Raw genomic sequence first — 11,412 nt, 5'->3', positions numbered from 1 at the left:
ACCTGCGCTAATCAAACCTGTCAGCTGAAGTAGTCTAGACAGGAAAAACCACAGAAATATCTGCCTAGCTCAGATAGCAGTTAACTTTTTTCCCTTCATTTTATTGTACCTTAACACAAATATAAGCATAATTTTCAGTCACATCCCTTGATGTTATATAGCTATAATTTTGAATACGGAAGGAAATGAAATTCTCACTTCGCCCAACTATCCCTATGCATTATCAATAATTCATTGCATTTTACCCCGGTCCCCAACTTCAAAAAATCCTCTGCACGGCCATGCATTATTGCTCAAGGCATGGGCACACAGAAGATTTTTTTCTGTTGGGGACCGGGGGGATTCAATGTAATTTTGATAATTTATTGCATTTTTGTTGTTGTTTGTTTATTTGTGGGAACTGCCCCCTACCCTACCCCCGCTGCGTACAGTTATGGTTCAGTGGCCAAGCAATGGCGTCGTAACTGTGAGGAGCCAGGATCAAAACCGTGTCGATGTGCTATATAAGTGCCCTTTTGTGGGGCATTAATCCACATTACTGTCATTTTTTACTTAAGGGCGTAGGTCCCCTAGTTGATGAGCATTATTAGGATACACATGCTTTTATCAGTCACGCAAAACAAACACTGGCAAATTATTATTCAATAAAATCTGAGAATGTATACTATTATCTAGATCTATTAGGAATAAATCATTGTCAAAATAATTCCATAAATTGGAGTAAAAAAAAATATTCCAACTTGATTGGCTTGGTTGGCTTTGGCCGGACAGGTGCATAACCCCCTCCCCCATCTCTAAAATCCCATTTGCTTTTGTTTCCTGTAACATTGCATTTTATTTTCTAAACGTTCAAAGTACCAACAACATTGACTTCGACGACGAATCCAACTACAACGCAAGGGCAACCTAGTACACCTGCGTCAACGAGCGTCATTCCTTATCATGCATCCGACACAAATACTGTTACTGCTAAGCCTGCTTCTTCGTCAACAACAGTTGGATCAGCTACGAAAAGTGAGTTGAAAACAATTGGCACGTACACATTCGGCGTCATTTTGTTTGCTTCGTAACCTGCGCTAATCAAACCTGTCAGCTGAAGTAGTCTAGACAGGTAAAACCACAGAAATATTTGCCCAGCTCAGATAGCAGTTAACTTTTTTTCCCTTCGTTTTATTGTTCCTTAACACAAATATAAACATAATTTTCAGTCACATCCCTTGATGTTATACAGCTATAATTTTGAATACGGAAGGAACGGGAATTCTCACTTCGCCCAACTATCCCTATGCATTATCAATAATTCATTGCATTTTACCCCGGTCCCAAACTTTTAAAAAATCCTCTGCAAAGCCATGCATTATTGCTCAAGGCATGGGCACACAGAAGATTTTTTTCTGTTGGGGACCGGGGGGACATTCAATGTAATTTTGATAATTTATTGCATTTTCTTTGTTTGTTTTTTATGTGTGGGAACTGCCCCCTACCCTAGCCCCCGCTGCGTACAGTCATGGTTCAGTGGCAAAGCAATGGCCTCGTAACTGTGAGGCCCTAGGATAAAAACCGTGTCGATGTGCTATATAAGTGCCCTTTTGTGGGACATTAATCCGCATTACTGTCATTTATGACTTAAGGGCGTAGGTCCCCTAGTTGATGAGCATTATTAGCATACACATGCTTTAGCAGTCACGAAAAGCAAACACTGGCAAATTATTATTCAATAAAATCTGAGAATGTATACTATTATCTAGATCTATTAGGAATAAATCATTGTCAAAATAATTCCATAAATTGGGGTAAATAAAAATATTCCAACTTTAAGAGCAACAGTGTACATGATGGATGTAACTTACTTGCAAATCCCGTTGGTCGTATCATCGTATTTAGACCATCTAGCATTCGTTAATAAGGGAGGGCAAAAGTCTGGAATGTCTTTAGAAATCCCCCCCACACACACACACACACGCACACCACTACACATACACTCCTCCAAAGAAAGTGTTCACAGTTTCACTTATCTCTCCGGGTCTCAATTAGTTGCGATGCAGAAATGGGGTACATTTTCTATTTTATACTCGACTTGGTTAGCAGTCGCTTTTTATCCAGAATGACTCTCTTTTAGTCCGACAAACACAGCATTATTCGATGACGTAGTCCTACGTAAACAAGATGGCACCTCGTATGCGGGAATAAATGCAGAGGAGTGAATACTTGTTCTCGTATGCAAAGACACACCGGTCGACACAGAACGGCGAACCGTGTAGATTTAACAAAACATTGTTCGGGGTTGCCTGCATACGAAAATCAACTATCTGACACAAAATATGTTTTCTGAAAGTGTATAAGACACACTATAAGCATAGGTGAATTATTAGCATAACATCGTTATCTCACTGCCAAATGGACATTACAAACATGGCTTTAGCGACTTTTTAATAATGAGCCGACGGCGTTATGTAGGGCCTATCATCAGCAAAATGATATGAAAATAAGACCAACTTGTTCCCTGTGAAAGATCTGTAATAAAAATCATTCATAATTCCATATGTTTCTTAGCATTCCTGAGAAATGTCTGCGTTGATATGCCCATTGGGAAGCACAATCCCATTAACATGATAACATGATAAAACTGTATCCGTGTTGTAATCTATTGCATTGTATACTTTGTCACCCTTAACAATTGACATTCATATCTATAAAGTTCATTTTCATTCTCTCTCATCCTCTCTCTCTCTCTCCCTCCCTCTCTTTCCAATTCGCCTGTGAATCTTGTAGAGAACCCGAGGTCTCATCAGCCGGTGTTGGCAATCTCCTTAGTGGCAGTGGCAGTTCTTCTGTGCGTGTGCGTTGCCGGATACATCAGATGGAGAAAAAGGTGAAAATAGTGCGAAACGATACTTTTTTTTCCTGAAATTGTGTAGTTGCATATCTGCAATATATTATTCTCATTGTGTATGTCACACTTCATTTTTCGTTACATTTGAAGTTAAAAAACCAAGGCCCTTGTCTTCATATGGAATTTTAAGGAGCGAATACAAAATAGCATTCACTCTCAAAACGAAATCAAATACAGTCATATGCAAATGTTCTCTTTAGAAACACCCAATCATATATATTTGTACATATTAATAATAAATAACACTTTACATGAAAGCGCATACAAACTATATGTTTTATTCCATATACCTGTTATCCTACCAATAGGTCATCATCTAAAAGGACTCCCCCACAGGTATCACATGCTGATAACACTGGTACGGGTAACAGCCGAGCCTCCAGAACAGTGGATCACCAACCTCCTACTCCAGACCTCCTGACGAGTCACAATGCTTCATCGAGTAGGCCCAATACATACATGACACCTGAAACAATTTGTCCCACACCGGAGCCTTTTCTGGACAACGAATATGAGGAATTCGACGATGGTCTAAACCGCTTCGACGGTGCCGTCGGTAGGATGTCTTTACCCTGCAATGCGTCGCGTGAGACCCATAATATTCCAGGTCCATACAATCATCTCGCCGCGAAAGTAGCCCAGGGAAAGAATTGCGAAGAATATGAAGCAGTGGATGAAGCTATCTCCAATTATGACACACCCGCGTCATTAAACAGAAATGACTTCAACAACCCTGCTACGTCACCTGATGATGTCATAGAAACGCCGGCATATTTCACGCTTGAAGAGCGAGTAGCGGATGATGAAGTTGATAACTTTGCTGATTATCAAGAAGTTGGGGAAACTTCCTTTAACGAACCTGACGTCGCAAAAAGCTCCGTGAGGGAATTTCAACGCAGCTCTCGAACACGACAGCGCCTAAAAAGATCCTCAACGCCAGTGAATGGCGAATCCGGACTGACTGAACTTGATGATGAATTCATCAATCAATACCAGAATGATGACATCGCCCCTCAGAGTGATACGGTAGACCGGGAGCTCGGATTGAATCGCTTGGCATACAAACAGAAAGGTACCAGTGAAAGTATGGACAGGAATGTTGCTCTCAATGATGAAGAAGAATATGATTCATTGAACTTTAGGTCGCCCTCGGACTTAAAATCGCGGCTTTCAAAAAGATCTCTCCAAACTTCATTCGGACAAGCAGATGAGGAAACTGGGAGGAACGTATACGGTGCTCTAGATCTTCCAAGATCCTCGCATCTGTCTGACCCAGCAAACGACACCATGTATAACGACAACGTGTATGGTACTTTAACTGAAATGGAATCTGATGTAGACGGGTGGGCACCAGAAACCCCAATGCTCACAGGTGGGTCCTTTGGAAAATAATGGCCGAAAAGACGTAGAATCGGAATCTGAAAGCTGTCAAGGTTTTGGGAAGAAAGAAGGGGCAACACGACACAGTGGTCACGTTGAAATACATGGTAGCCGCCGACAAGACAGATGCGTTGCACCCCGAACGTCGACGAAGACGTTGAATCCAGTGAAGATGCCTGGGAGAGATGACACACCATATTCTGCAGATGAAGAATACGAGAAGAAATCAAATGCACAGATGCCTGAGGCTGAAGGCGTCTACGAAAATAAATTTGGCCTGCAGATTTCGTTGAATGAGGAACAACCTATCTATGAGAATACCGGTGGTCTTCCCAGCGGTGCCTCTGAAACTGAAGACGATTACGCGAACTTGGACTATAGAAATGTTGGCAATGAGGACGCTTATGATGCGATTGACCAAAATATTCCAGAGCCGTCAGCTCCTACCGAATGCGATTCGATCTATAGCAACTGCACTTACTAACCATGCTAATACACCAGTCACACCGCCAAATCAACACAAAACTAACTCCGAATCGACTAACTCTTGGCTATTCGGGGTGATGTATTTTTTTTTTCTGCGCAATCTAGTCACGTCAGTGTAACTGAGTTAGTGAAGTTTAAGGACAACACATAATCAATAAGTCATTAATAACTTCTTTCATACAAGGTGTTTATAGCTAAATGGACATATCAAAGTTTGGGAGCCGCTCAAGCGTGTTATCCGATACAATGATAGGTTTCCTTCATTCTTCATGAATACCTTGTCAGCACGCAAACGTTGACGGTGTGCAGTTAGACCTTGGGCCCGTTGCACAAAACTTACCATTGATGGTAAATTTGCCATCAATGGTAACCACTATGGAAACCTTGATTTTGATTGGCTGTTGAGCCCTGTTAACATGGTAGTTGCCATTGATGGCAAAGTTACCATCAATAGTACGTTGTATGCATCAGGGCCCTTGTCTTGGTGACCACATAGAGTTGCATGCCTCACCTCTAGAGTGAGGTTTACCAATGATGTCAAAATACACTTCAACTCATATACACACAAATCAAAATGTGCATGCGCACATGCATATTTTTTGCATCAGTGTTTCTGCAACTGCTAAGTTTTTTCTTAAATCTATAATGGAGTATATCAATGAGTGTGTATTTTTGCATAACTGATTAAAGTTAACACTGTGAACTACTCATTGTACAGAATTAACATTACACCCTTTGTCTATAATGTTAGAAATAATTCGATGTATATTGCAAATTTTCAAATTACCAGACTCTGTGATAACCTACTATGTGTAATTCTTTACTATACATTGTAATATGGGGAGATGTAAATACGCAATCATTTGCAAGTCACGGCCCTCATATACATATACAAACGGCACAATATCATGTCCACCCTTCTTTTCAATGAAAAGACAAATTTAGCCCTTATGCATTGTTTAATAAGAGAGTAGAGTTTAAGGTATATAAAGTTATGTAACCTTGTTTGCATGTTATATGATTTGTTTAATCGACATTATTTTTTGTGTAGAAACAAAAGTACAATGAGGAGCCCCTCATCTGTCACCCTAATTTTTTAATCAAAATTAATTGGAACTATTCATTATTCATGAACTGCTAAATGTATATAAATGTAAATTAATGTATATATAAAAAAAGAAAATGTATGCTAGAAGAATCATGGCAATGTGACCATAACAAAGCGGTATAATTTTCAAAAGGAAAGGCGGATGTGTCATTTTGACATAGCAAAAACAAACATTCCGACATCAGTGGAATCACGTACATTCGTAGTTACATGAAAATGATATAGCGGGTATCGCAGTTTGTAGTTCAAGTGCTAAAATTGAACTGTGTCGTGGTATCTTTTTCTCCATATGTGCATCGATGTATATTGCTTTCTGAGAAGGGTTTGAATTGTTTTACATTTGCTTGTTTTGATCATTCTGAACAGGACAGTTTTTAAAAATATCTGCATCATCGCGTACAAATCGTATTACAAATATGTCATATGATATGCCTCATAGAAATACATTAATTGTGCCAAAGAGTTTTTAGATGATGTCGAAGTAAGTTTTAAGTTTTACCTTAAGATTTGTTTTGGGGGCCGCCATCCTAATCAAGCATTGCTTATGATGGCGGTCTCCTGCACCTTTTCAACAGATAGCTCGGATAATACTTATGATAATAATGTTATGGTAATATTAAGTTTTGTTATTATGATTATGTACATATGTAACAAGAAATATTTTGACATGAATTTATTATTGTTTGTATATTTTGTATTATATCTTACGTTTGTATGTTCTTTGCTTATAGTCAGTTATTATATTTGGAAACATGCAGAAATAAAACCAAATCAAAAGTAAGGAACATTAAGCTAATGCTATAGTAAGCATAATATGAAAGATAATAAATATTTATAAAAAAGGAACATGGCGACAAATGATTATTGTTGACAGTTTCGGGGCGTTTTTTTATGCTGAAGTAAAACAATTAATTTGGTCAATGACTTAGTCCTTGTACTCATGTGCAAATAGAGAGGAAAGGATATTTCAAAAGAAGCGATACAAAAGAAACAGTACCAAACTGTTGTGCAGATCGTAGAGAATACAACGAGACCATTCTATTCATCTGCTGTAAAGAATTGTACTTCAGATCAGGGCCTTGTTTCATAAAACTTGTTATCCATAACAAATGGTACATTTATATGACAAATTTGATCTCAGCCAATCAAATTCCACAATTTCAATAGCTTATAACAGTTATTGTAGTTTTATGAAACAGGACCCGGAGGGCTTTTGATTACCATCGTGGATCAGCTTAGTCATAGAAAGGTATATCCTGTAAAACAACCAAATCCGTTTGATGGGCCACTAACCAACGGTTATTCGATGTTCCTCTGAATTCCACCCGATTACAAGATCAAAAGGCTCCAACTGATCCAAAATTCAGTTGGACGACTTATCACCTGTCAGTCCAAATCTCACATTCACTTAACCCCATACCCCCAAGGCATTACACTGGTTACCTATCAGTCATACACTTGAGTACAACATACTTTCCCTTATCTTCAAACTTAACACTGACCAGGCACCAAGTTGCTTGTCTGATGTTATGGAGACGAACATGACGGAAAGAAGACCAAAAATGGATCTTCGATGAGGGACCGTCCAGAAGTTTCGAGAAGTTTGGACTAAGAGATCGTGGGGTGACAGATCCTTCTGCCCAGCCGCTGCGCGCTTTTCTAGTTACCTTCCCTCATCAGGTGTTCATCATGTTCATGCATCAAGTCAAGTGCAGCAATCGCAATATTCCTCAAGATCCTGAAATTTTCCCTCATGAACAAAACCTGCAATTCCAATGTTTCTAATCATAATTGCGAAATGATATCAGTGCAGTTTATATGATTTTATTATATCGAATTATTGTATAGCATTGTTGTCATGTTGTTGTTGTTTGTATTTTCTTGTAATTTCTTGATATGTTTGCGGCTTAGATGCAATTATAAGCAGATATGTATACGGTGTAAAAATGTAACCTTCTAATTCTTCTTATGCAAATGAATTGTATTTAGCCAAATTAAAGCATTTATTACCCACAAAGCATATTGTTTCATAGTAATATATTATGCTTCCATTTATAGATGTATTAACAGGTAATGGAATTGCAACTATTCTGTTCATCATGTTCAAAACTTTTTAATTTGTAATTAAATCTTTTGTTCAAATTCACAATCTCATGAAGCAATATAGTTTTATATTTCACGCCCCTATGTTCAACTCTTTCTTTGCTATTTTTGTTTTCTGTAAAATGACATGTTTTATGCGAATTCATTTTAAACAGGACCTCATTAAAGACGAATTCTAAAAGGGGAACCAAACAAAATTGTTTAATTCTAGGTTATAACTAAAAATGCATAATGTAGTACAATATGTGAATATATATTTTACACATGTCCTGATGAGTCGAATTGTAAAGGGGGGAATAAACAATCTTGTTTAATCGTAAGCAATAACTAAGATAGATCAAATATTTTTTGTTTTGAATATAATTTGTTGTGCTTCCATTCGACAAATCCATAGAAAACAAAATTACATGTTATAGATATTATATAAAAACAAGCTCATACTTGTCGAACATTATGACAAATAATAACATAATGGAAACAATATAACATAACATACCTCAAACTCCCTCCCCTCTCCTTCCCTCTCCCCCCCCCCCAAAAAAAATCGTTTTGTTTTTAATACAATTTTTTGTACCTCATTAAACAATTCCATACAGAAAAATAAGCTCAAATCCATTGCATAACGATTAATTAAAACATAGGGACCAATGCAGTGCAAGAATTCATCCTTTTCCTTCCAGTCATTTTCAAGTAAAGTTATCTTTTCTTATAGTTTGTAACTTTAAACAAAACGCTCCGCAACCCCTGCTTCACTTAAAGTCTTCCGAATTTACTCCATGTTAAAAATAATTGTTTTCCACGAACACATGGTTAATAATTTACACTGTTGCCAGTAATTTGGAATAATTTCTATATTATCTCCTTTCATGAAATGACAGTGACGATATGATTTATCATGTTCTCGATAAATGAAATTCATCATTATCTTCTCAGAACTGTATATATCAATTTATATGACTCTTCGAATATGATTAGTAACGTTCTAGGAAGATATAAACTTTTCATTGAAAAATATCGTTTTATGAAATGAGGTGAAACGAAATATACTTCAATCTTTATGGGAAACTGTGTATATGAAATGGACGGGCTGAAGAAATAATTGTATAATGACAATCGGTTTACACATGATACACACATACAGTATATATAATGATATATGTCATTGGGATACATAATATAAAACCGAAAGATTATAAGCTTTGGTTTCACCAGTAATAGAGGCGTATTTTCAAAATATCCACTTACGTACTGTAATGTAGCAATGTAGTAACGTCCGCGTCGGTTAGCGTTAGGGTTAGGAATGGGGTTAGTGATGTCTCTATTCCTAGAAAATGCCACTGCTACACTAACTTCTGATTAAATCATGCCTATTCTGATGAACGATGTTCCCATCAAGGTGTCTGTCAAGAAAAAGAGCCATCTATAAACAGAAGTTGGCCAACTTGGTTTCAATTAGTGGCAGCATCATTTGTATTATGCATTCCCATTAAAGCAATATTCGCCATAATGTGCCCAACTTAAAACGGGTTGGCCAAACTCTCCTAATCAACGTATCTGCCTGGAAGCCTTAAAGAGCGCCACCTTAAAACTCGCTTCCAGTTGCCTTTTTTCTTGGACACTGTCTATTGTTTCCAGAATGGGGAAAGACGTATTCCACTGAGATTTGTCAGGATATTTATTCCATATAACATCACATATCACCTATGATCGTCTTTTTCATTAAACACTTCAGTTTCAATTCAGTTTATTGCTTCATATTTCGCATATTTTAAACATTCTGCAATGATGTCACAAAGTAAATGATATAAATAAACATGGATTATATTAGCATACAAAAAAAAGTTAAGTACCTCATATCAAGTTGTTTAAATGCATTAAGTTAAAAGACTGAACTAAACACTTAAGTTAAATTGCAAGGGCCTATGGTAAAAGCTGAGCTCGTGAGTATTTGGGCCCTAAAGGGGATGATTTTATAATTGTCTTTATGATAGAGGGAACGGGCGATTAATGTCAATCACAGTAACAACATTTGTACGTGAGAGTCACTTTCATGATAATAATGTAACACATGTACATCATTCAAATAACTTATGTAAATTAAATAAACTGAGTTGGAATACCAGCCCCCCCCCCCTTTTTTTTCTACCCCACTTTCCTATGTCAATATTGTGTTGATGAAGGTGAAAGCATGGAAAATATATTTCTTCGAAAAACTAATTACTTTTTTACTCAATTGAATTTGAAATCATAAATTGCAGCACCCAACACCAAATAGAAATAATGTTAGATAATAATTATGTTCGTTTTCGCGCATTACATGATACACATGAACGAGTATACAATGATGATAAATTAATATGACATACAATTGATATCTGCAGAAATACATAATATTGGTTCTACAATACTAACACTATTTTGCAAAACATTACATTACAAGCAAAGCGTTACATTACGAAGAACTACAGTACAATGAATTACATTACAAAGAATGTTATTACAATATACTACGATATGATATGGATACAAGAAAACTACTGATAGCTTGGAATGCAGTTATAGATTATGTAATTAATCATAATATACGTGGTAATCTAATATGCTTGATCATGGCGGGCGAACTGTGTACAGTTTTTATTTATCCTAGACGCATCACTATTGCTTTAATAGTTTGATAAATGGTTGGTTAATTTAGAATTGGCATGTCCGAATACTTTGTAATGTGCATTTAATGTAAAGCCAGGGCAAGCATCTATGAAATAACTATTTACAAAACTTTCTTTTAAAGATCTTTTAGAAATTGAATTTAAAAGATAGTGATACCCTAAAAGTCCAAGCTGTGATTTATCGGATTAAATATTTCTAGAAACCAACGGGGTAATAATTCATAAATGTGATACAAAAACAGCAAAGTAGCAGCTTGGTTCATAATGCATTTTTAAAAGTATATACATTGGTGTGCCATCTCCCCACAACTTTTCAATATACTCCTCGAGCTAGTTATGATCATGGCAATGGATGAAGTTCAAATAGGAGCCAACATTCAAGAAACCTGCATAAACAACCTACGTTTTGCAGACGACATCGTCTTAATAGCAGAGACACCAGATGAACTGCATACACTTGTGGATAAAATCTACGAGGCAAGCTGTGTCCTGGGTCTCAAGGTGAACATAGCAAAGACAGAAGTGCAAGGAAGTGCAAAAGGAAAGTGCAACCTTAACATTGACATAGCCAACGACAGACTAAAACAGGTGGAAGATTTTGTGTACATGGGGGGGAGCAGGAGAGCAGGGGCAGCTTTCCGAAGACTAAAGAACATCTGTACATCAACAAGCATTAGTAGCCACACAAAGATGCTACTGTATCAATCACTTATCCTCTCAATTCTGCTTTATGGGGCAGAATCCTGGACAGTTTGAAAAGAAGATAGCAACAGACT

The 11,412-nt window shown here is 37.1% G+C and overlaps 1 protein-coding gene across 1 annotated transcript; it reads left to right on the top strand.

Moving 5' to 3' along the window:
• The first annotated feature begins 10,978 nt into the window (after nt 1-10,978).
• Nucleotides 10,979-11,392, top strand: LOC100890430 (putative uncharacterized transposon-derived protein F52C9.6). Its single transcript, XM_011678597.1, has one exon. The coding sequence runs from the start codon at nt 10,979-10,981 to the stop codon at nt 11,390-11,392; it is 414 nt and encodes a 137-aa protein (XP_011676899.1).
• Nucleotides 11,393-11,412: the final 20 nt, after the last annotated feature.

This window comes from Strongylocentrotus purpuratus, unplaced genomic scaffold, assembly GCF_000002235.5.
Source record: "Strongylocentrotus purpuratus isolate Spur 01 unplaced genomic scaffold, Spur_5.0 spur5_scaffold_13, whole genome shotgun sequence".
In the NCBI taxonomy this organism is placed as follows: domain Eukaryota; kingdom Metazoa; phylum Echinodermata; class Echinoidea; order Camarodonta; family Strongylocentrotidae; genus Strongylocentrotus; species Strongylocentrotus purpuratus.
Note: the sequence above shows the minus strand (reverse complement) of the source record. Positions and strands in the feature narration are given on the sequence as shown.

Bases quoted from the DNA above. Each gene is read 5' to 3' on its own strand.
- LOC100890430 (XM_011678597.1), top strand. From the start codon at position 10,979: ATGGCAATGGATGAAGTTCAAATAGGAGCCAACATTCAAGAAACCTGC.